General features: G+C 42.4%; 1 protein-coding gene across 1 annotated transcript in view; it reads left to right on the forward strand.

The window, feature by feature from the left end:
• The first annotated feature begins 3,412 nt into the window (after positions 1 to 3,412).
• The window catches only part of LOC148022966 (adagio protein 1-like), a 42,703-nt gene continuing 19,178 nt past the window's right edge, over positions 3,413 to 26,937 (forward strand). The window contains exon 1 of the mRNA XM_087695907.1: positions 3,413 to 3,945. Coding sequence (XP_087552033.1) covers positions 3,665 to 3,945 — 281 coding nt within the window. The 5' untranslated portion in view covers positions 3,413 to 3,664. The remainder of the gene's footprint in view (positions 3,946 to 26,937) is intronic.

A 26,937-nucleotide genomic window follows, 5' to 3' on the forward strand; every position in this document is an offset into this window, starting at 1 on the left:
ACCACTAGCTTGCCACCTTCTATCTCAATAGAGCCTTCAACTAGGTTGCTCTCACCTTTAGCCACATATAGGTTTGGGCTTTGACAACCAAGATACCACCCCTATTGCTTTGCCTGCAAGATCCCCAAAAACCACATATCCCTTGAAAATGAGTTTCTAGCCCTTTTCAGGGCCAAGCTTCACTTCCTAAATTGCTAGGACATCCAACTTCCTTTTCGTTATTAGGGCATAAGCTGCGTATTTCTCTAAGTTCGTGCCTTAGGCATTCCATATTACTATTGTTACTCTCTACATGGTTGGTCTATTTGTAGATAAAGATTGGCCACCTTGCTCTTGTCGACTTCATCAAGCACAACATAAAAATTCCTATCCACAAGTGGGTTATGAGCCAACTTTTTGAGAGAAATCTTCTTTTTCCCAAATTTGCCCCTTTTTTCTTTGTGGAGGGATATTTTCTTTCTCATCACCATTGGACATGGAGTCTTAGGGGTTGGTGGTGGTTGGCTTGCTTTGTGCATGTCCATCTTCTCATCTTTAGTTTCCCCTCTTCCTTCCTTGAGGTGCTTGCTATCTTTCTTCTCTTTCCCAACAAGATCTGAACCAAGTTTCACTTTTGCTTTCTCTACTTGGCTAATCTTGGTATGCTCATTCCCTCTTGAGTCCTTCTTAGGGTAGTCCCTTACATAGTGACTAGATTCTTTGCAAATAAAGCATGCATTTGAAAAGGATGAGAACTTGATGTCCACCTATAAGTCTATTCTATTTGGGTCATAGAGCTCAAGAATCTCAAGAGGCTAGTTTCTTCTATCCTACATGACACAAGGCTTGTGTCCTCTCCCATAAGACACAAGCCCCCTTCTCTACTTTGATTGCTAGACGGGGTAATTGTGGGGACATGCAGGACTTTCATAGCCCTCAAAGCCCATTGTTGACACAACACAAAATCCCTTTTGAATTTTGAGGGAACCAAAGCTTAAAAAAAAAAACCCTACCCACACATGTGTATTGCACTAAATACACTTTGGCCCACTAGTTCATAGTAAACTAGCTCGCATATTCCTCTTCCAAGGGGGGCTTCCCCACAAAAAACATACACAGACCACATAGAGCATACTCAATGTGCCTTTGCTTCACCCAACACAAGGAGAAGGCCATCGAACTTGAAGTACATGCTTTTCATCTACACTAACACTTTCTTCATATGATTGATAGCTTGTTGATCCTCTCAACGCTTGTGCTCCAACTGAGTGCTATCATTCCATGTAGCCACAGTTGTGGCATAGTTTAGTTCCATGGAGTCATTAAGCTCCTACACATTAGTTGCACTCACCTGCTTGCCTTGCTTGGGGGCGGGGGGGGGGGGGGGCTTAGCTCCTTGCATGCATTCAAAGGAGTTGGACACCACGTGTTAGGGTGGTTAAGTGTTACTTAATTAAACCTAAATGCACCTTTAAAGATGCCTACCATGTTTTAGGGTATCAAGTAGATTGCAACCCAAAAACCAACTATCCTCTTCTAAGGATAATATTTTTTTGTGGAGCCATGTTGAGTCTTAGCCAAATTTCAATTGTCATATTAATATTTCCATTTTATGATGATGTTAGGATATTTTTCTTTGTAGGCTTGTTGATTGTTTATTTTTACGAAGCACCCAACCTTGGATTTTTATGTTTACTTAGCTTGTTAAATATCCATTATATTTGTTATTACTAACATCCAAACATCTAAACATTAGCTCAAGAAATTCGCATGCAACTATATTTTATTTGCATGCATTCTATGAATTTAAAGGGGCTATTTTGGGCACAAGGGTCAATCAACACACACATGTGCACACATTGTGTGTTTATACATACATACATACATACATATGCATGTAGGCACACGTGCTCATAAATAACATCAAAATTTAGATTCATAGAAATGAATGCATACATAGATATATACACATAGACATATACACGTGTGTACATAACTTGCTTGGACACATGAGTTTGTATGTTCTTAGACATGTACTTGACATGCATATATGCACATGTATACAAATAAAATTTTTACCACCACATGTCCATATTGACAAACAAACATATACTCATCACTCACATTATAATTTTTCACATACATCTAGCTTGTGGAGTACATTGCTATAAGCTTTATCACACTAGATATCAATAGTAAATCCTTATAGAGAAAACTTCTAAAAGGACAAGTTGTCAATGTGGTAGCTCAAATTGCAAGGGGTGTGTGTGTGGAGGTTGTGGTGATGAGTTCAAACTTTAGATTGAGTTGTCATTGACATTTGACCCAAATTTGGATGAAGAGATTGGACGAAGCCCAATCAATGTTTGTACAAGAATTGCATAATTAAGAAAAATTTAAAGGGCAAGTAAGTACATATATTATCATTTAACTTCTACCATAAAAACTTAAAATTGATAGGAGAGCCTTGTGCTTAATTTGAGAAAATGCATTTTGCAACTCTATCCCGAAATTGAAGGTATTATGTGTTGTTCAAAGTGCCCATTATGCTCAAAATATTAAAAGTTGTTTCTTTGTGAGTTGAGATCTATAATAGGAATTTGATGAAATTGAAGTTTTGTCCTAGCCACATTAGAGATTTAATGTGTCGTCATCTATAGCTAGTATATTCCATATTCTCTTGTGTATATGATTAGACAATTTTGTCATTTTCATCTAAATCTAGCCTATAAAAATAGTTGTTTACAAAGTGCTAGCAAAGGCATGAGAAATCAATAATCAAATTGCATTATATAATTGGAGTTGACATAAGGAGAAATATTTAATTAAGAGAAAACAACCACAATTGGAGCTCTTAGTCATCACTTGTTAAAGGAAGTTCAAAACAAAGAAAAAGCTATTAAACATCCCATAGTGTTCTTATGGAACTCCTTGCAAAATCACTAATTATTAGTAGTCCTTAACACTTGGTCTAAGTGGAACCCCTCAAAGTCCTATGGTGTGAACTTGAGTCTATTATAATAGTGGTGTTATTGAGTCACCGGTTCCCTTGGGGGTGGGAAGGCCTCGACAATGTTCAAGAACAACATTTTTTGTAGTAAATACAAGAGCTTTTAACTTGATGTTCGCTAATTAAACATAGATGAAAAAGAAGAGAAATGGATTGTTGAACGAAATTGTTAGGCAACTTTGCTTGCCACGCCTGATGACAATGTGAAAAAATTCACATTGCGAGTGGTTGTGTTGCTTACAATTATTAGTAAAAGCTGATAACCCGTACCCTATAGGGAACAAGGGAAAGGAGCCGTGTCTCACATGGGAAAATGTTAGAAAAGAACTTATTTGATCGAATTATGGCACAAAGGGCATGTAAGGATGAAACGTGTAAGGGTGCGAAGTAGGTAGATTAAGGTCGGGTGGCCAAAAGAGAAATATCTTTTTGTCCGAATGATATTTCAAAGATATTTTGCCACCTCGTCCTCTACCAGGAATTCCAGTCCCGACTCAGCCCCTCCCCTCGTATTCCAATCCTCTCTCCCGCCATGGCCGATAGCACGTCCATCTGCACCGAGAAGGGCTAGAAAGACCCGGATTCTGATCCCGCATCCAAGGTTTCCTGCAGATATTGAGAATCCAGACATACAAATTGCCTGGTCGTGCAGGAATCTCCCATCAATCCTGCGGGATGATGAGCTATGCCGACGATGAGGAAGATGCAACATCAATGGAGCTCGATGATGCCGCCACTGCTGCCACCGCCGATGACGATGAACAAGAGGAAGAGCAGCTCTGTTCTGAAGGAGAGAGCCACCCTTATCCCCCTCTGTACAATGCGCTCCTCCAGGCTAGCCCTTGCAGCTTGATTGTGTCGGATGCCATTGATTTGGATCAGCCCATCATTTACGTCAATAAAATGTTCGAATTTGCCACCGGCTACAAAGCTGAGGAGGTTCTTGGAAGGAATTGGTATGCGTCGCTTCTACTCAAATGTGTGCCTGCCTTGGTATCAAGATAGGTTTTCTGTCCCAACATTCTTGAAGCACTTCAATATGATTTGGGTGTGTGGATTGGGGAAGGTGTGAAATGGCGGGGGAGCACACAGTTATGCTTTTATAAATTCCGATTTTGACAGAAATTCTGTGAGATCTGCCTTCGTTTATGCTGTGAAGTGCAAAAAATATTGGATGCTCTATCTGACAGCTGCAAGTGAATGTTTTGTATTGAAATCATGTGTATACTCAGCAAAGATACTGAAGCCATCATGATTGGCTTGAATTGAAAATTTCCTTGATCTAAGTAACCAGGACTAATGGTTTTTTTTCATTTGAGCTGCTTCATCTAATGACTGTGTTTCTGGCTTAAGATCGCAAGGTTCTAATTTGTGTAGTTTCATGTTCCAGGTGTGATTTTCATCTTGCAAGGCATAATCACTAGTTTTCGTTGTATTGCAAAAATGCTCCAGGTGTGATTTTCATCTTGCAAGGCATAATCACTAGTTTATGTTGTATTGCAAAAGGCTGGAAAGGTGCTATTTCTGCCTATCTTTTGAACAATAGTGTTGAGATGGCATTTTCCTATCTTTTGAACAATAGTGCTGGAAAGGCGCTATTTTCCTTTCAGCCTACTTAGGCTAGCTTGCCCTTGGGTCACAAGTCTGTGTTGAGAGAGATCTCCAGCTGGTTATACTCACACATGTTTTGAACAATAGTGCCTATCTTTTGAGATGCCTATCTTTTGAACAATAGTGCTGGAAAGGCGCTATTTTCCTTTCAGCCTACTTAGGCTAGCTTGCCCTTGGGTCACAAGTCTGTGTTGAGAGAGATCTCCAGCTGGTTATACTCACACATCCCTTGTATATATCTGCCTTCAGTATTCAGCATTTATTCTTTGCAATCTCCAGCTTTCTATTGTCTCTCTCTCTCTCTCTCTCTCTCTCTCCATGTTCGCTTTTTTTTTGCAGTATGGTCATATGCTTCCACATTCGTTGCACTTTGATAGATTGGAGTGTTGAGTCAAAACATGTTTTACAGCTGATTAGCAGCTTTAAACAGCCCCAAATTATGCTTAATTAATGAGAAATGCAAAATTGGTGTGCAGTTTGAGAGAGTTTCAGTGGTTTTCCTAAATCCTAATTTTTTGGAGCACCTTTCTACATCTATAAATAAACAAGCTGACCACCATTCAACCTCGCTCTTCTTGTGCAGATTTTAGCCATCAGCATTCACCCACGTGGCGGTCTACTCTTCACAACTGCTATCACTCGTTGCTCAGCTCCTACAATGCATGGTGCCTTCTTTCTTAGGTATTGTCCATTGTCTGGCGCCCTCCCTCCAGCTGTGTTCGGCATCATTGTCATCGCCAGTCCCTTATACTACTTGCGTTTGGAATCTATAGTCCCTAGTGATAGATAGGTGGCAGCCCTTCTCCATCCATCAAGCGACCTTCTGTAGCTCACATTTGGTCTTCTCCTTGTCTAGCGGCATCTCGTGTACTTCTCCATCCTCCTAGCAGCTCCACCATTGCTGTGTTTGCAGCTTTCTGCTGTCATCTTTCTCCTTACGCACCATCTTAGCAGTTGTCTTAGTCTCCTAACTCTCCAGTGATCTGCATTTGGCGTTTTTCATTGTCTTTCGTACTGTGACTAGTGGTCAGATTTGTTGGGATCCATCTTTGGTGGACGTTACTCTTTGATACTTCATTACTCTACCCTTGGGCATTTTGTACACTCTTACATTCATTTAAAACATTCATTCACTCAAAGTTTCTTCTCTCTGTGTTTTTCTCTGTGTTTGCGTTTTACGTTTAGGATCTAAGTTTTTCTTATCATTGTTTGAGTCTTTATGTTTCAGTCTTGGTCATACATGCTATGTTTTCTCAGCACAAATCTTGGCATATCTTTATATGGTATTAGAGCTTGTGGAGGCTAGCCTTGTGTATGAGACTTACACGCGACTCGATTCTAACTTATAATGTCTTAGACACCTTCTTTTGGGGATCCTATGATGCTCTATTTGGCTTTTCCATCATTGGAGGCTTTGAGAAGGTATTATGGTCTCGAGGAGGAGGTAGATATACCTTTACCTTTACTAGCTTCTTCTCGTTTTGGTTATCTTACAGATGAAAAGTTAGAGGAGTACTTGCATATCACGTTCAGTTAGGTTTACACCCCTCCAATGGAGTCCTACTACTTTGTCTGGACTGATTGGTAAGATTGGCCATCTCTTTGATCTTGGAGGGACTACGACATTCGATACCTTTGATGATCTATCTCCTTCATCTCATCCAGGCCCTATGACAAGTTCGTATAATCCTTTTGAGTTGTATGAGCCAAAACCCTCTCTTGTTTTTTCTTTTGTTGTATAGGAGCCGGATAATTTTTAGTATGTTAACTGTAGTAGAGGAGACTCTCAAAGCAGATACCCTTCACTAGGTGTATCTTTACTATCTCTTTCATTTGAGTAAGTAAACCATACTTCTCAACTCCTCCTCATCGTTGTTTAGAAACCACTTCTTCAATTCAAACCCTTCATTTAGGGTTTCACTCTGACAGCCCAATAAGAGCTAGTGTCCACATGTTAGTTACTTTTTCAGTGGGTGCTCACATACTGTTGTGCTACCCTAGACGAGTTATGTCTATAAGTAGGCAGTCACTTCATTCATTTTTTACCACTCTTTTTAGTCATTTTTCACCACTTTTTGGTCACCACAATTTCTCTTCTCTCACCAATCCCTTCCACTGCCCTCACACTCCTTCAGGAGGACATTGCGGTTCATGGCTTATGGCTATTTTCACCCTTCCTTTCCTGCTTCAGGCGTCCTCTTCCATCATCGGGCCTTGCGTTTGGCCCATCCTCCACTTGGCGTCACCATCATTTGCTTGGCGTCAGTACTCCTCCTTCAGGCTCGATCTTCATCTGCGTTTTTTAGTTTGGAGGTCTTCTTCTTGCTTCACATCAGCATCCTAGTCCCTAGTAATAGTCTCCATCACCAAGCATTAGTGATTTCATCACTCGTCTATCATAGGGGCTGTTGGGACTTATGTTTTTGCAACGTGACTCCTTCTCCATCACTTGGTATCACTCGTCTATTACAAAGGCCACTAGGACTTGTGTTTTTGTAGCACGACTCATTTTTCATCATCTGGTGTCATCATTATCCACCAAGCGTCAGCATTTGGGCTGCTCTTTTTGTGTTGACAGCTCCGACACTTTGGGATTTGCGTTTTGCTGTCCAGGTCACTCCCCAACTTTAGAGGACTATGCTACACTCCCTCGATAGTCGGTGATTATCTTTCACATCTCTAACGGCATCACAAGATTGCAGTCTGCGCTCCCTTGATAGCTATCTTTCACCTTTCAGCGATCACTTCGATAGCCCACTGCTTCAAGGACTGTCTTTTGCTCCCTTGACTACGCAAAATTCCCATATGTGCTGCTGTCCGATTTAAACAAGACGGTGCTGTTATCTTTTGAGATTTGGCTTTGTTGTATTAGCTTTTCTTCTTAGAGCATGATTTAGTGCATCGTCACTGTGTTCTTATGTTTCTAAGTTTCTCTTCTCTCTCAGTGTCTACCATACACACTGTGTTACTCCTTGTAAATCCTCCTATCTCTTTGCAGTATTACTTATTTTGACATGGTATCAGAGCGCAAGAGCTTAGAGAGCTAAAGACCCTATTCATTAGAGAAGGCAAAGACATGTTGCAGGTTCGGTATCATCTACTGATTTCCCCCTTCGTTTTTGTTGCGCTACCAAGAGACAAAGGTACTTTTCCCTTGCTCTCCCACCCACCCATCCTTTTATAGGTTGACACTGTGGTGCTATGACTTCTCCATAGGTAGATGGATAGACCATTGGGTGCTCCTCTTTTGGCATCAGCCGCACCCCCGTTGTTGCTTACCACCATGGACCTTTGTAAACGCTCCGAACAATGTAGTATGGTTAACAAGTATGATATTCGCTTGTTTTCGAGATTTAATATAAAAGAGAATGAACACTTAAAGCTGAAAATGAAAATTACTCACAAAATTACAGCCATGAAAATGTAAAAGTAATGGAGACAAGATTGAGGGTTGAAGATGGGCAACCCCCCCCCCCCCCCCGGAAGGAATGTATTTCTGCTCAACCCAAGTCTCTTAGGGAAGAGCTCAGTTACAATCAACTTGAGAGTGAGGAGAAGTAATTCTCACTCTCACAAGATTATGCAAAGATGTACAAACACACATGCATTATCTATTATGCAATGATAAGAACTGATTTCTTTACAGTATGAGAGAAGAAAGAGGGAAAATCAGCCTTTGTTCATCGTTGATCAGCAGTACATGGATAGGGTTTGCTTCTTGTTGCTAAAATGGAAGAAAGAGTTTAAGAAGGAGATGCTGTAATGAATTTACAGGCTTGCTGTCCTGCAAAACAACAGTGATAGAAGAGGGAATATGAAGGAATTTGATAATGGAGAAGTGGGGGATGATGATGGGGATGGATGGGGCCAGTTTCTGGCTATCTGTGGGTGTTGTACATGAGTTTACAGCAAAGAAAAATGATGCTGAATGAAGAAAAACGAGCTCTTATTTATAGGAGAGGGAAGAGCTAGTACAAAAGGGGAAAGTGGAGTAGCACAAGACAAGTGTTCAGCCCTATGTCATGAGATGTGACAAGTGGTGGGACACTTGGAAACTTGTGTGACAAGTGTCTTGACACTTGTCTCTTCTCTATGGCCTTCCTTTTTGGGCTGAATATTGTCAAGAATAGAAACAACCAAATTTAGTAAGCACAGTCAGAGTACAGAATTTACTATTTTTAGAATAACATCCCTATTTTTTAGGACTAGCATTTTTAGACTAATTCGAGGCTTCTAAAATTTAGGGATCCCCCCAATATGGGTGTCATATGAAAGCTTTTTCCATGTACATCGCAAAAACGGTATCAGAATCTTCATGTGACTTTCCTATGCAAAGAAATGTGCATTTCAAGCTTTCAGCCCAGACATGCACATTGTACAAGCATTTCATGATCATGCCATCTTGTTGATTGTAAATGTCTGTTCTGGCAGATCTAGCCCAAACTTTAAGGCATCTATCCTTTCTGTGTGCGAGTCTAATCCTGATATGCGTGAGTTCTGGTCATAGGCGCCCAATCGGGCCATATAGGTGGAAGTGTGAACTATCTTTTCTCTAACCCACTGCGTGGGTCCACCATAACCTGTGACCACTCTCATCAATGGCCAGCTCAAATGCACTTTTCTTTATATCTAATTAGTGCAAAGGAAACAAATTTAATAAATCATTATATAGACAAATTAATGAAAAAGGATACAAATTCTGTTTCTACAGAGTTGTGACGGCTCTTTGGCTTTTATTCAGTTGTCCTCAGCTGAAAAGCTTATTGATATGGCTGAAGAATGTTTGGGTAATCCTTCATGAATTTTTCATCTATCCATTGTGCATCTGTTGTGGGTAGATTCTTGAATTTTAGTAAGAATTTTCGTGTCACAAGGCCACTTCTCGTGGTTCGATCCTTGTGAAACAAAATCTGTTCAGGTTCCAAGAGTTGCTCTGTTTCTTCAACTTCTGGGGATCTTCAGTAATGGGTTCATTTGGTTCTGGTCCTATGTAAGGTTTTAGCAAACTTACATGAAAAGCATTGTGTATTTTCCAATGAGCAGGAACCTCAAGTCGATAAGAAACTTCATTTATTTTCTCAATCACTTTGAAGGGTCCAAAGTATCTACTGGAGAGCTTTGGAAAATATGAAATTTGACCGAAACCTTGTTTGAGCTTGCTTTTATCAAACTTTAGTAAGACATATTGACATTTTTCAAAAGCCAAAGGTTTTTTTCGTTTATCTGCTTGCTTCTTTTGTCGCTCTTGGGCAACTTTAATAGTGGCTCGAACTTGATCCATTGCTGTTTTTAAATCTGAAGTAAACTCATCAGCAGCAAAAATCTTATCTTTAGTGTGAATAATTGGAGGAGGAATCACTTTACCATGTACTATTTCATTTGGAGCTTTGCTTGTGGATGAGTGCATTGTATTGTTGTAAGCAAACTCCAATAATGGAAGATATTTCTTTCATTGTGACTTATGTTCACTAACATAAGCTTTCAATATATCCAAAAGAGTGAGATTCATCACCACTGTTTGGTCGTCAGTTTAAGGATGAAAAGCTGAGGAGAACTCTAAAGTGGTTCCCAAATTCTCAAATAAAGCACGCCAAAAGTTACTTGTGAATTTGGAGTCTCTATCTGAAATGATCTCAGAAGGCATACCATGTAATCTAAAGATATGTTGAATGAAAAGTCTTGCAACTTGTGCGGATTTCAATGTTTTATGACATGGAATAAAATGTGATTGCTTGTTGAATCGATCAATTATGACCCAAATCATATCATGACCTTGAGGCGTTCTTGGAATACCTGAGATGAAATCCATTGTGATAGATTCCCATGGATCTTTGGGCACTAGAAGAGATTGCAACAATCCTGTAGTCTTCTGTCTATCATACTTGGATTTTTGGCATACTAGACAAGCCTCAATAAAGTTATGTGTATTTCTTCGTAATGTTGGCCAATAAAAGTAGCGCTCAATTGCACTTAGAGTGGCTGCCCTCCCTCTATGCCTTGCATAAGGGGGTTCATGACTTTCTTTAAGCACCTTTTGTCGAACAGGAAGAGTGACACAAAGGCGATTGGTCATGAGAAGGTAACCGTCTTTGATGGAATAATCTGGATGAGAACCTCCTTGCTGTAAATTTGACCAAATTGCTGCAAAATCAGTATCTTCATCATAAGTATTCTTCATCGTCTGAAAATCTTCATGATGAGCCACTGTAATAGTTGCAATGCGAGGCACTCTAGAAAATGCATCAGCAATTACATTTTGTTTCCTTGAAGTGTACATAATTTGAAAATGAAACATAGACAAGAAATTTTCCCATCTTGCATGCTTCTCTTGCAAATGCTTTTGAGTCTTGAAATACTTCAAGCTCTGATGATTAGTTTTAATAAGGAATTCATTGCCTAAAAGATAATGTTTCCATATCGTCAAAGCATGAACCACTGCTAAGAGCTCCTTTTCATAAATGTCATACCTTTTCTCCACATCATTTAGACGGCGGCTTTCAAAGGCTACGGCATGGCCTTCTTGATTTAGCACTGCACCAATACAATCACCGCAAGCATCTGCTTCCACCACAAATGGTTTTACCAAATCTGGAATGATAAGAACAGGTCCAAAAGTAAGAGCTGTTTTCAGCCTTGTGAAGGCTGCCTTCTTTTTTTCCTTCCATTGGAAAGAGGTCTTCTTCTTTGTAAGGTCATGAAGTGGAGAAGCCATATGTGCAAAATGCTTGATGAAGCGGCGGTAATAAGAGCATAAGCCAAGAAACGATCTCACCTCATGTACATCATGAAGATGAGGCCATTCTTGGATTATCTTGATATTTTCAGGATCCATCTGAATCCCTTCAGAAGAGATGACATGCCCAAGGTAATTTATTTTATGCATGAAAAATTCACTCTTTTTACCATTTACCAAGAGTTGATTTTGTTGAAGTAATTGTAGAACAATCTCCAAGTGCTGATGATGCTTCTCTTCATTCTTGCTAATGACAAGAATATCATCAAAGAAAGTACCGACATATTGTGGATGCTCTCTAAAAATGCACTCCATCATTCGATTAAAAGTGGCTGGTGCATTGGTTAATCCGAAAGGAACCACCAAGAATTCATAAAGACCGTATGAAGTGTGGAAAGCAGTTTTGTGTACATCTTGTGGTATTACCCTAATTTGATGATAACCACTCTTTAGATCAATGCGGCTGAAAACCTTTGAGTCTCCTAGACGATCCAAAATGTCGTCAATTCTGGGAATAGGAAACCGATTCTTCACAATGATTTTGTTGAGGGCTCGATAATCAATGCACATCCTGAATGTGCCATCTTTCTTTTGAACAAGAAGAACCGGTGAACAAAATGGTGAGCTACTTGGCCTAATTAGCCCACGGTTGAGTAGGTCTTCGACTTGCTTTCTGATTTCTTCTTGTTGAGAACGGCTCACACGGTATGGTGCTATATTAGAAGGAGAACTGCCCGGAATAATATCAATATGATGGTTTTCTGGCCTTTTTGGGGGAAGCTGATAAGGAAGATCTTCCGAAAAACAATCTTTATATTTTTCCAAGAGCTGAAGTCTCTCTTGGTTTTCAGCATTCATATTATCTTTTACATCAGTGACATAAAACAAACCACATTGAACACAATCCTTAATTGCTCTAAAGACTTGCATATGGCTTACCATAGGTATGGTGTCTCCAGAAACTCCAGCTTGGATCTCGTACTTCTTGCCTTTGTTGGTGAGTTCTACCTTCTTTTTCTGAGAGAGGATGGTTGAATCTACTCTATGATTCCAGGGCATGCCAATAATCACATCGCAACCATCAAGGTCTCTGAAACAGAAGGTATCTTCGTCTCACTGTAGCCTTGAATTTGAAACTTGAGCTTGCCAATGTAGGGTGTCACAGTCTTCATTGTGTCACCTTCATCGGCATTTAAAGCTTGGCGAACTTCTGCCGGAGTGTCCATCTCTTCATTCTTTAATCCAAGCTCTTTAGCTAATTGCAAGGAAATGACATTTTCATTCGCCCCAAGCTCTATCAAGAATAGTGCTTGCTTACCTTGCAATTGTCCCCAAGCTTTTAATAATTTGCGCATCTTTGGAGTGTGAGTTGTGTTTGCAACTACATCATTGATAGCATTGATTTTCACTGGCGACTTAGGTTGTTGTCAGAAACCTTGCTTTGTCCTTTGTTTGGACATTGCTTCGCTATGTGGCCTGTTTGTCCACATTTAAATCACTTCCCTTCTTTCATGAAGCGCTACTTTTCTTCTTCGGAAAGTTGCTTTGCTTGTGGGTATAGATTGGAGCGAAATTGAGGAGCATTAGGAGGTGCATAGGGCTTCATCTTCTTTTGATTTGATGGCTGCTTTTGCCGCTGTTTTTGTCCTTCATTTGGGGCTGAATACTCCTCCTCATCAGCTACTCTCTTCTTATCATTCTTTTGGAATGATTTGTTGCCATTGTGCTCCATTTCCCATGTCTCAGCATGGTCAATGAGTTCCCTGAGACTAGAACAATGATAATGATTAAGAGCAGTACGAAGTTTAAAATGCAAACCTCCTTGAAACTTCCTAAGCTTTTCCGAACTGCTGATCTTCTTGAAATGTTGGACCTTCAAAAGTAGCTCCCAAAATCTCTTGGTATAGTCACCAAGTGACTCATTTTTCCTTTGCTAAAGCCGATCCCACTCCATTTTTACATCTCTTTTGAAATGAACAAGAAGAAATTGGCTTTGTATCATGCGAACAAAGGACCGCCTTGATTTTGGGGCCGCATGATCATATTCCAACCCCGTCCACCAAGTATGGGTTAAGTCGGTCAAATATTAAGTTGTAAACTTAATCTTTTCTTTTTCTTTATACTTGTCACGACCATACAAAATTTGAAATTGACGAATAAACTTTAGAAGAAGATCAGGATTTTAGGAATCATCATACATACTGAACTTGATCTTCTTTTCAAGTTGAGATAGTGACTTAGTTTTCTTCTTCTTCTTATGCCTTCGTCCATGCCTGGATCTTGAGGTTGAAGATGATGAAGTGCTTGATGGGGATGAAGATGGAGACAAGGGTGAAGAATGTCGACACTTTTGAGGATGATGAGGTCTTCCACGAGAAGGGTGTGACTCTTCGTCACTAGAAGAGGGTCCATCAGAGTAGGCGCCAGATGACTTTGAAAAAGAGGATGAGCTTCGACGCGATCTCTTTCTTCGTCTTGAAGTAGAATGGGACTACCTCTTAGAAGTAGTTGGACTTCTTGATCGGCTCCTTTCATTGGTATGGCTTTGTCTCCTTGAAGCAGATGGGCTTCTTTCCTTGAATTCTTTGGGATTCTCAACTTTTTTTAGTTTGAGAAGTTGCTCACGAATTTGCTGATTCTCCTCTCTAAGACTTTGAATGGCTTGCAGGATAGCACTTGACTGATCCATTGAGACTCTAAGAAAAATATGCTCAAGCACTCAATGCAAGGGCTGAAAACAAACAAACTTATAATTGTAAGCACTACCAGTGTTGGGGTGAGGACCGAGCCAAAGCTCTGATACCACTGTAAACGCCCCGAACAACGTAGTATGCTTAACAATTATGATATTCGCTTATTTTCGAGATTTAATATAAAAGAGAATGAACACTTAAAGCTGAAAATGAAAATTACTCACAAAATTACAGCCATGAAAAATGTAAAAGTAATGGAGACAAGATTGAGGGTTGAAGATGGGCAAACCCCCCCCCTCCCCCTGAAGGAATGTATTTCTGCTCAACCCAAGTCTCTTAGGGAGAAGCTCAGTTACAATCAACTTGAGAGTGAGGAGAAGTAATTCTCACTCTCACAAGATCATGCAAAGATGCACAAACACACATGCATTATCTATTATGCAATGATAAGAACTGATTTCTTTACAGGATGAGAGAAGAAAGAGGGGAAATCAGCCTTTCTTCATTGTTGATCAGCAGTACATGGATAGGGCTTGCTTCTTGTTGCTAAAATGGAAGAAAGAGCTCGAGAAGGAGGTGCTGTAATGAATTTACAGGCTTGCTATCTTGTAAAACAGCAGTGATAGAAGAGGAAACATGGAGGAATTTGATAATGGAGAAGTTGGAGATGATGATGAGGATGGATGGGGCCAGTTTCTGGCTATCTGTGGGTGCTGTACATGAGTTTACAGCAAAGAAAAATGATGTTGAATGAAGAAAAACGAGCTCTTATTTATAGGAGAGGGAAGAGCTAGTACAAAAGGGGAAAGTGGAGTAGCACAAGACAAGTGTCCAGCCACATGTTATGAGATGTGACAAGTGGTGGGACACTTGGAAACTTGTGTAACAAGTGTCTTGACACTTGTCTCTTCTCTATGGCTTTCCTTTTTGGGCTGAATACTGTCAAGAATAGAAACAACTAAATTTAGTAAGCACAGTCAGAGTATTTACTATTTTTAGAATGACATTCCTATTTTTTAGGACTAGCATTTTTAGGCTAATTCGAGGCTCCTAAAATTTAGGGACCCCTCCCAATATGGGTGTTATATAAAAGCTTTTTCCATGTACATCGCAAAAACGGTATCTGAATCTTCATGTGACTTTTCTATGCAAAGAAATGTGCATTTTAAGCTCATGCACATTGTACAAGCATTTCATGATCATGCCATCTTGTTGATTGTAACTGTCTGTTCTGGCAGATCTAGCCCACACTTCAAGGCATCAATCCTTTCTGTGTGCGAGTCTAACCTTGATATGCGTGCGTTCTGGTCACAAGCGCCCAATCGGGCCATATAGGTGGAAGTGTGAACTATCTTTTCTCTAACCCACCGCGTGGGTCCACTATAACCTGTGACCACTCATCAGTGGCCAGCTCCAATGTACTTTTCTTTATATCTAATTAGTGCAAAGGAAACAAATTTAATAAATCATTATATAGACAAATTAATGAAAAGGATACAAATTCTGTTTCTATAGAGTTGTGACAATCTTTGCTCCCTACCCTATTGAAGTATATACGTCCACCCTCGACACTTCCCTTTTGGGCCACATAGTTTATTTTGCACCATCTTTCAGATGTTTATGCTCAAGGCAATAAGACGCATCCAATGCGTACTAAGCTCTTTCTAGCCACAGGAGGATGGATTGGTACCACGGCCTCCTTGCGACCACTTGAATGCGCCATGGAGATTGCTTCTACCTTTTCTAGGGTTTCAAGAATGCCATCCGATAACCCACGGTTCTGTAGTCCCCTCCCTTGAGAGACAATGATTGTTGGCTACCATTCCCTTAGTAGTCCTCTCCTTCAAGAGCGAGATTGTTCAACATCTTTCATTACTTTGGCTCTATAGTCTGCTCCATTCAGAGACAACAATTGCTGCCCATCAGCCCGAGTCTCCCTTTTTCCCATCCTCGACTACTCAGGTTCAAGAGGCCACGTATGGGAGTTTTTCAATATCTTCGATGCCCTAGATACCTTCTTTGGCATAGTCGGCGGTACTCCCTTTGTCATCGGATTCGGAGTCTGTGATCCATAAGTTTTTAGACTTATTTTCTCTCATAGAGGGGGATTCAGAGGGGGCTATACTCTTTGCCCTCAAAAGGAGTTTCTATTTGTTCGGCTTCAGAGGGGCCCCTTATACCTCCACTTTGAGAGGGGGTATCTCCTCATCATGAAGTTTGTCAGCTACCCTTTACTTTTTTGGGATGGCTATTCTCGAGTAGCCATTTCTCCTCCTGATACCCAAGATATTTAGAGACTACCTAGATTAGGGCTTTGGAGATTCTGTTGCAACTCGGTGAGGAGACCTTTAAATTTCTTTTAGCATGAAGTTACGGAGCTAGTGGCTTCTCTCTTGAGGTGGAGTCAGGTTCTACAATTCATCCCATCTCCTCTGATTCCATACCACAAGTTACATTTTAGGTGGAAATCTTGGATCTTCGGGATCCTCTACCTCTTCATCGAATCTCTCTTCGCTTCTCTTTCTTTATTCCTTTGGCTTGAGAGGGGTGTTGAGAAACCACTTCTCTAGTTTAAACACTTCATTTAGGGCTTTGCTCTAATAGCCCCAAAAAGGGCTAGTGTCCACATTTCAGTTACTTTTTCAATGGGCGGCCACACATTGATGAACCACCCTAGATAGCTTATGCCTAAATATGGGCAATCACTTCATTTATTCTTTACCACTCTCTTCAATCATTCTTCATCACCTTCTTGGGTCACCACCACTTCTCTTGTCTCATTAACCCCTTTCATTGCCCTCACACCCCTTCAAGAGAACATTGCAATTCATGGCTCATGGCTGCCTTCACCCTTCCTTTTCTGCTTTAGTCGCCTTGTTCCATCATCAAGCCTTGCGTTCGGAGCATCTTCCATTTGGTGTCACCATCATGTGCTCAGCGTCAGCACCCTTGTTCTTCGGGCTCCACCTTCACCTACGTTTTTCGATTTGGAGGCCTCTTCGCCTTGCCTGGTGTCATCATCTCCAAATTCACATCAGCATCCTAGCCTCTGGTGACAGTCTCCATCATCAAGCATTAGTGATCTCATCACTCTTCTATCATAGGGGCTATTGGGACCTACGTTTTTGCAGCTTGGCTCCTACTCCATCACCTGATGTCACTGGTCTATCAAAAGGGTGCTAGGACTTGCATTTTTGTAGCTCGGCTCATCCTCCTGTTAGCAGTCATGTTTGTCATGCCTTGTCATCTCTTGCCTGTGAGCCTCAGTCTGAGTCAGATGAGGACATTAGGAGCTCTGACATGTCTGTCATATGTTATGACGGGGGAGGCTAGTCACTCTTGACTGGTTGTCTTAGGATGTGTATTTTTTTTTTTGCCTCTTTTAGTGGGCAGCCATTGGCTGCCTGGTTTTGGTCACTGTTGTGGGGCGCCATTTTAGGGCATTTTTAGGGTTTGTGCCCATTTTAGGGTTAGGGTTAGGGTTTGTCCTTTTGCCTATTTATAGGCAGCCCCCCTCCCCATTTGATCACTTGTCTTCTTGTAGATTCCGACACTCCTTCTCCCCCGTGGTGGTGCTGCCATCATCATCAGTCTGATCTAGTGCCCTCATTGATGTTGTGGGCTGCGTGCAGGGACTGATTAGTCTCCTTCCGCCTTCCCGTTTGTATTCAGCATTCATTTCAGTCAGTGCAGATTTCTCTTCCTTATTTTCTGCTCTCTCTCTCTCTCTCTCCCTCCGTGTTCGTATTCCCTCTTCTGTAGCGCACTCTCACATGGTATCAGAGCCGAAGGAGAGTACACGGAGCTGAGATTTACGCGGGAGAACACCCACAATCTTTGTGTATGCTGCTGGTCTCTTCCCCAACAGCCAAAGTGGCCCTTCCAGGAGGTCACCAACCTTGCGTTTGCTGCAGGCAACCCCTCCAGAGGCTGCCACGTCATCAACCACCACTTCCTGCTTGCGTTTTTAGTCAGGGCGGCTACTCCTACAGCTGGGCGACATTCCTCCAGTCTGCGTTTTGCTGATTTGGCTGTCGTTCCATCTCCAGGCGGCTCTTCTCCTGCTGGAGACCTACTCCCAGGCTGCGTTTTTGGTGCTGGCGGCTTCTGTCTTGGTGATATTCATCAGATAACCTTGTGTTTTGCAGCTGCAGGTGTCTGTAGGCCTCCCCCGCCTGCGTTTTGGTGATTGGTGACCATACTGCTGGTCATTATTCGGCATCGGCAAAGTTTGCTTTGGTGTTTTGCAGATTGGAAGATGTCTTCTCATCAGTTTACGGGCTTTGATGACTCAGATGACGAGCTTTTGTCTCGACACTCATCTGAACGGAGGCGTGATTTCTATCACGAGGACCGTCGTCCGGAGTCTATTCCTCTTTCCCGTCCCCCTTCTATTCATGTATCTCGGCGAGCCCCTTCCAGTGGGCCGAAGATGCAGCCTTTGGTACCTCCTGTATAGGTATCCATACTTCCTCAGCTGCCCAAAGAGTACCGGTTGGATGGCTCCAACTTTTCTCTATGGTCCTGCAAGGTGGAGTGTATCTTGGACTCCTTCGATCTTTGGGAGCTTGTTTCTGTTTCTATTCCCCGGCCTAAGGTGGATCCCGCAGATGGGACATCTATGGATCGTGCAGCCTTATGGAATCGGCTCAATTCTAGAGCCAGATCTTTCCTCTTTCTGAGTTTGCAGGATTCTGTCCTTGTTCATGTTCACAGGTTGAAGACTGCAGCAGACGTGTGGAGAAAGCTCGCGTCTCTCTATCAACAGAAGACGTTTGCCCACCGGATATCTCTCAAAAAGAAGTTGCGGACGCTCGCTATTGATGATAGTCCTTCCATGAAGGACCGCATCAACAGATTACAGGATATGAGGGATGAGCTTGCATCCCTCGGTCGGACGATATCTTCTGAAGACATGGCTATGATTCTCTTGACTCAGCTGCCATCACCTCGGTTTGATGTCTTCTACACCAGCCTTCTTATATTGAGGACTCGTGAGAAGCTTCTATGGGAGGAGCTATCCCCGCTTGTCTTGGAGCATGACGAGCGACTCAGAGAGGTCAGTGCTAGTGGATCCGACTCCATAGAGCCTTTGTTGCAGGTTCGGGAGGACAGAAGAAGAAGAAGAAGAAGTCAAAGGCTAAGAAGAAGGACAGTTCTTTAGGCTCTGACTCAGATTCAGAGAGATCGAAGTGCCCACACTGTGGGAAAGGGACACATCCCGAGGAGAAATGCTGAAAGAAGTACCCTCACCTTCGTCCAGGAGCGACGGGTGGATCTACATCGAAGCCTTTTTCTACCTCTACACTAGCTGTTACCCATGAGTCTGTGTTCCTTCATATCCATGCTTTGGAGGAGGATCCTTCTTCCATGGCTGCAGTGTCTTCTGCGCAGCCTTGGTTAGTGGACAGTGGTGCTTCGAGTCATATGACTCCCCGAGGTGATTTGTTACAGGATCTCCGTCCATCAGAGGGTTCAGTCACTGTTGGTGACATTTTATCGATGCCTATTAGTGGTGTTGTCACATTGCCTTTGTTTACCGTCCGACCTTCGAGCTCCTTTTCACAGGCCCTACATGTTCCAGATTTGGGCCTTCCCCTCCTCTCAGTTTATGGCCTTACAAGGCTTGGCACACGAGTGATCTTCACAGAGCATGCCGTTGTTATTGAGAATTCTTTTACAGGAGCTGTCTTATCTATAGGTTGGCAGGGGAGCGGGCTTTACAGGCTCCATTCCCCTTCTCTGATGCAGGGTCCTCCCCGCGGCAGTCTATTGCTACACCCGTTCCCGCTTGTGCACCTTCTATTCCACAGGTTCCTTCCCATCCCCCACCTTCTCCTCCGGTGGTTCCCTCGTACCCCCCATCCCTTTCAGCGGGGGACGATCTCGGTGATGCGGCTGTGGATTCCCTGGTCCCTAGTGTTTTAGAGGGGGATTCCCAAGATCATGAGGAGCTTCTTCAGCCGGCAGTCTACATCGACGGACTTCATCGACATTGGCATTCCTCTTGCCACCCCAGGATCTATTTCCTCTTCGGCCTTCGGCCACATCCAGGATCTGAGAGGGGGTGTTAGCAGTCATGTTTGTCATGCCTTGTCATCTCCTGCCTGTGAGCCTCAGTCTGAGTCAGACGAGGACATTAGGAGCTCTGACATGTCTGTCATATGTTATGATGGGGGAGGCTAGTCACTCTTGACTGGCTGTCTTAGGATGTGTATTTTTTTTTTTGGGCCTCTTTTAGTGGGCAGCCAACTGGCTGCCCGGCCACTTTTTGGTCACTGTTGTGGGGCGCCCATTTTTTAGGGCATTTTTAGGGTTTGCGTCCATTTTAGGGTTAGGGTTAGGGTTTGTCCTTTTGCCTATTTATAGGCAGCCCCCCTCCCCATTTGATCACTTGTCTTCTTGCAGATTCCGACACTCCTTCTCCTCCGTGGTGGTGCTGCCATCATCATCAGCCTGATTTGGTGCCCTCATTGATGTTGTGGGCTGCGTGCAGGGACTGATCAATCTCCTTCCGCCTTCCCGTTTGTATTCAACATTCATTTCAGTCAGTGCAGATTTCTCTTCCTTATTTTTTGCTCTCTCTCTCTCTCTCTCTCTCTCCCTCCATGTTCGTATTCCCTCTTCCCGCAGCGCACTCTCACACCTCCATCATTTGGCATGATCATTATCAACCTAGTGTGAAACTCAGAAACACAAGAACATGATGATGATGCACTGAATTTTTCTATGAGAAAAAAAGTTGATATAACGGAGCTGAAGCTCAAGAGATAACTGCATTGTCCTATCTAAATTAGGTGGCAAAACCTATGGGAAATCTGCACAGTGAAGGGAGTGAAACACAATCCTTCAGGCAATAGGCTATTGAAATAATCACCGAAAGGTGAAAGACAATTGTCGAGGGAGCGGATCACAATCCCATGATGCTGTCAAAGATGTGAAAGATGATCACCAATTGTCAAGAGAGTGCAACCCAGTCCTCTAATGCGGAGGAGTGATCTGTGCAGCAAAATACAAATCCCAGAGTGTCGAAGCTATCAATGCAAGGAAAGCAGCCAAGTGTTTGCCGTATATACTTTGTGTTACTCCTCGCAAACCCTATTGTCTCTCCGCACTGTCGCTTATTTTGACTCCATCCCACCGTTATCTTCTCCATATTCTGATCTCGTTCCATCTTCATCCCAAAACCTTGAATTACACTCCACTTCCGCTCAAAGTATACTAGGGCTGGGATCTTTCATCTCAGCTCCTAGCACTTTCTCATTTCCCATCCCATGATCTGCTTTGCCTCCATTCACTCCACCTCTTGGTGCATCGTTAGAGGCAATGCTACCCTTTATACCGTACCTTCCACATGCCACCACTTTTTCACATCCTTACACTTTGGAACGATTGTGATGGGCATCCCCCTTAGTACCCCCAGATACTCAACCAAACCCAAATCCAACCCCTCTCGCCAAGCATACAACCTTTCAGACGCAAGGATTTCTATTCGTTGCTTATAGATTGTCGTCACATATTCCTTGGGTTACTCCTATGCAGGGATTTCCATCCTATATTCTACGTGTCCTTATCCCTCCACCATGGGCTCCTCAAGCGGCTACCATGCCCATACCTAGTTTGCCCATGCCCAAATTTGGATCCATTGATATCACTTCTCATATGTATGATGGGCACTATGGGATTACTTTCCAAGTGTACTCCTCTCCTCCACTCTATTTTCCCTATCCCCTCTATCCACCCTATCTCCATTACACTCTTGTATCTCCTAGTGCTTCTACTCTTGTTGCAACGGCCAAGAATGCCTTGATGGATAAGACTCGTTTTAACGGGTCAAATTTCACCACTTGGTCTAACTTCATGCAATAAGTGCTTGAATCTCAAGGACTTTGAGGCATTGTCATTGGTATCGAGCTCACCATGATCACATTTGTCAATGGAGTGTCTGCAATGTCACGGCCAATGTCAAGTTAATGCAGGGATTGCTCAGTGAGTTTCACTCTCAATTACAATATTTTTCCCTCACATTTGAGCGTTGGAGTCATCTCATTGACCAATGTCACACTTGACATATCAATCTCAATTTTGAGCTTCAAAAGTTTTTCATTAAGGAAGGGGATGATCTAAAAGTCAAGTTGGACGAATATTGGTAGTTACTCTCTGAGTTTGCCACTACTGGCTCCCCGAAGTTAAACAACAGGTCACATTTTTCTTGAACAAGTTGCTCGATAAATACTTCCATTTTATCCAGCACATTGTCTCACTATCTAGATTGTTGATTTTCTATGAGTTGGAGTGCTAGTTTTTGCATCATGTGAGGCCGCATGATTAAGTCCACAAGTCCTCCACACACATTTCTTCAGAGGAGCGAGGGTTGGTTGCCTCATCTTCGGGAGGGAAACCAATATTGGCAAGAACTTGCAAGATGTGAAGGTAAGCCAACACAATGGTGACACCCTCCTTTCTTTGACGGAATCAACCAAACATGACCCCTTTACTAGCAATTTCCTAAAAAAAAAAGGTTTTGCACACATCGTCAGAGGTCGGGCCATGTGGATGATGAGTGTCATACCAAGGCTCAAGGTCTCCCATCTAGAAAACCATAGCAGATTGTTGTGTTTGCCTCCACTTCGGCTAGCCAATCTAGTGGTGCTACACCTTCCATTGTTGCACCATTTGCTCCATCTGTCCCATTGGATATTGGATATGTGGCACGGAGACAGCCTCAACAGTCTATCTCCTTCACTACTCTTGACGGCTTAGTTGATTAGTCTATTAGTGGCCTACCTATTGCACTTTAGGCATCCATTCCTAAGTCATCCATTGCATCTTCTAAGACCACTTTCCCACCTCGCCATACATGATGGTGGCCACACCCTTCGTCTTTTCCTTTTTAGATTTCTGCTACATATCTACATACTCATTGCATTGCACTTAGATCTGCTTTCCTTTATTTTTGGTTTTGTTTTTTCGAGCATCTTACTACACACCTCTATGCTTGTAGATTTTGATCTCTTTTGTAGGGTTTTGTATTTCAGTGTAGGGCTCATATGCACATTTGCACCGGTCCTTCCTATGTTGGGGATAGGAGCCGTGCACCATTTCTTTCATGGTTCCATCTACTTGGAGTTTTGCTCTTCTTACAGCATGGAGGCTTCCCCCCTTGTCAGGGATCATGCAACATCTCTCTTGATGCTATCATGGCGGTGTCTTCTATCCTTGCTCTTCGAGTAGTGATGCTTCATTATCTTCATCCACATGGCTCTTAGCGCCACGTAAAGACGACATCTTGAGGCTCTTCTTCCGTCTTCGGTCTTGCTATCCAGGTTGAGAGGGGATTTCTACCCTTCTTGTATTCAGTAGGTTTCGGCACTTGTCTTTGACATTGGCCTTTCTCCTTGTTGTACCTTTTCTGATGCATTGCATGGTTTCATCATCTTTGTACTAGGGCGTTTGGGCAAGTGAATAATTTTTCCATGAGGGACACTGTCCACGTGGCACTTGTTACATGAGCATTCTTTAGTATGTAGTATACTATGCATCCCATTGTGTAGAGTACCATTGGACGGATCCTAAGTTGTTTTCCCTAGCGGATTATACCACCATCCTTCTTCACATGATACTTCATCACCTTTTCCTTCTCATCAACATCCTTGAGTGGTTGGGTTAGCTTGTACTGTTTTGTGATGTGTTGGGTGTACCATCTCTACTCCCGTCTTCTAAGTCATTGCTACTTAATCGGTTGCCACCTAATAAATGAACTCTCAACCCACAAAAGAAAAGAGGAAAAACACAAATTTCAATGTGGCTCCATCTAACTTTGTAGGGCTTGGTAGGTTACTGAGCAATCGACGAGCACCCTTTGTCCGATGTCCTGTCCTCTTTGGGGTGACTACTTGAACTTGGTAAAATTCATCTCCGGTAGATGTCATTCTTTGACACTTCATTGCTCTACCCTTGGGTATTTTGTACACTCTTACATTCATTTATAGTATTTATTCACTTTAGAGTTTCTTCTCTTTGTGTTTGTGTCTATGTTTGATCTTTACATTTTGCATTTTGGGTTTTGTAACAAGCGGGATACGTAGGAACTAGGGGTTAGACATCCAGTCACACTGATCGGGGTATATAAGGTGTAAGAGTCCCAGTTTAGGGCAACCAATTATTATGAAGAACATACTCTTCACCTTCATCTCCAGCTTCCATGGCTTCCTCCTCCTTTCTTTCCTCTTTTTTGTCTCTCTCTCCTCTTTTAGTCTTTCTTTCTCTTTTTCTCTCTCTTTTTTTCCCTTCAGCTTATTCTTCTGTCTCCCCTTAGCTTCATTCATTACAAGTGGTATCAAAGTATTAGGCTCTGGTTCTTTTTTTCTTTCCTCTTTTTCCCTTTTTAAATCCCAAACTCTAGTGACTCAGGTTATGGGTACAGGTATAGCAGGAAGAACCACATTTAGTCTCAGCTTTTTTGGAGCAAGCAAGAGCTATGGCTAGAGACTCAGACACATCTAGAGGTAAATTGGCTAACTTAGTATGTCGTCACTTTTTTTCATGCAAAATTTGGGGATTTTAAATCAAGTTTAGAGACTCAAGAGTTAGAAGAGGGTAAAAATCTCAGTTACTTTTTTGTCCCAGTCCTCTTTCTCTCTCTTCTCCTACAAGATGCCATGGCTGCGAGCCCCAAAAATCTCCAAGAACTTGCTCCAGCCTCTGCCCCAAACCACCATCCAGCATTGAAACATTGTCCTCGGCACCCTCAGCTTGCATGCAATTTTCGGCGCATTTTGTGCTGGCTGTCTTTGCCTGCCCCATCCCTCTTGTTGCCTTCTTGTTGCTCTTTGGCACTCTTGGCCACCCTAGGGCTCTCCTTTAGCACTCTCTCCTTTGCCCTCTTGGCATTCTTGGCCTTGGAACAAACCGTGGACAGCAACTGGACAGTCGGACAGCCATGGATTCTTCACTGGAGCTATCTCAACTATTAAAACTCACCCCAAGCCCTCCCACTGTTGAAATCTTAGCCTCCAGGAGCTCCTTCAGCCATTCTTGACCTCTCTTACCGGATTGAAGACATGGAGATTAGCAAGCAAAGATTTCTTGGGGATAGCCATGAAAGCTCTCTTCGAAGCTTTCCATCATTGAAGGTTAAGCTTGGTACAAGCTCGGGAGCCCCCATTATTAGTGGAAGCATTCGAATGCTTGAAGGCTTCATCCATTGGAGTGCTCTAATCAATCGGGCTTGGTTGATGGAGCAATTGGCATCATGGTGGAGTATGCTTCAATTATCTTTCCTCCATCACTGAAGAGATATGTCAATCTGATCTTAATCCACTCGTTGAGCTTAATTTCTTTTGTTGGAGAGATTAAGGTTGCATAGGCTTCACTAGTTCAATCCATTATTGTATACATGAGTCATTGAAATTAATACTCCGTTTGCCTTCTAATGTATCATGACGAATCCCAAATTAATTGCATTTGTTGACATTAACTCTTTCTTGATCTTGTGTGCTTTGGATTAATCTCAAGTGAGTAATAAGCCTTTGTAAACGGGTAAGCAGTAGCCAGTGAGTCACTGGACTGCCAAGTTTATCCCTATCCAAGCTCTTGTTCATCCTTGCATCTTATGAAACGACCCAATGCTTCCTTTCCAATGCATCTCGTGGTGATTGCTTAATAAAATATCTGCCATGTATATTCCAGTTGAGGAAAAGGTCGATGCTAGGCGAGGTGGTAAGCTAAAAGAGAGGTGACCCTCCCTTATCACTTAAGATCTTGAAGGGGTGCACAACCCGGCTCGGAGGAAACTTTGCCCACCTCTCGGTGATCCGGAGCTCGATACTTGTATGTAGGTGTATGTACTCTCCTATGGTCACCACCACTCTTGATGAAATAATCCCCTTTGGACACCCTCTCAATGCTTATAGTGCCCTTGTATGACACTTGAAGTGTATGCAGTGAGAAGTGATGTATGGCATTAAGCTCCACTTATGTAGTGATGACAGAGCAGATGGTCATGTAAATGTGCTTGGGATTGTGATCAGTATGCTTAGGATGCTATTTATGATGTTGCTCAAGTCCCTCAATCTATAAGCCATTCATACAGTGCATTTGCATCAAGGGATAGATAGTGTTTTTAGTCATTGTCAATCAGGATAGTCATAAAGATTCAATTACAAGAAATTTTGTATTACACCTAGGAGTGAACCCTACAGCTCATCTTGAAGAAGGCTTCGTCCCCTCCAATTTGAATAAAAAATCTCCCCAATCGGAGCTACGATCTGAAAGTTATAGCCATTTTTGTGCACCGAAGTTACTATGGACAGGGTGCAAACCACTCTAGAACAGACACAGAAATTCAATTTCGAAAATTTTGATTATTTTTTGTCACAAAGCTTAATAGTTCGCTGCTCGTCTCAAAGAGGGCTTCCTTTTCTTTGATTTGAATAAAAAATCTCACCGATCAGAGTTTCTCACCAAAAGTTACACCCTATTTATTGACAGAGGGTCTTGTGGACTGCATCTTGATGGCTGGCTAGAAAGGCAAAAGTGAGGCCCATGAAAAACTCCAGAGGGAGATTAGAGACTCTTGAATCTCCATGAAGGATGAACCTAGCTCGGCACAAGATTACCATGGTGATATGCATGAGGAAGTGCCCAATATGGATTCCTACAGTTTGATCAAACACACTTTATGTTAGCATGAGCTTCGTCACATGGAGAGGCATAATGTCATTGTCACCAACCACTGCTAAATGATGCTCAAATTCGATGAACCAATTGAGCAAATGGCTCTCTCAAACTCTAGGACTCAGCAAACCTTGGAGTAGCTCACCACTCTCGTAGCTCAGCTGGCTACAACTTCATTCCAAGAGAATGCAAATGAATCCAAGCGTGAGTCTTGACGGCCCCTCCACTAGAGC

Source organism: Lygodium microphyllum, chromosome 16, assembly GCF_053477565.2.
Source record: "Lygodium microphyllum isolate KBCC chromosome 16, Lygodium_microphyllum_v1.1.10, whole genome shotgun sequence".
NCBI classification, from domain to species: domain Eukaryota; kingdom Viridiplantae; phylum Streptophyta; class Polypodiopsida; order Schizaeales; family Lygodiaceae; genus Lygodium; species Lygodium microphyllum.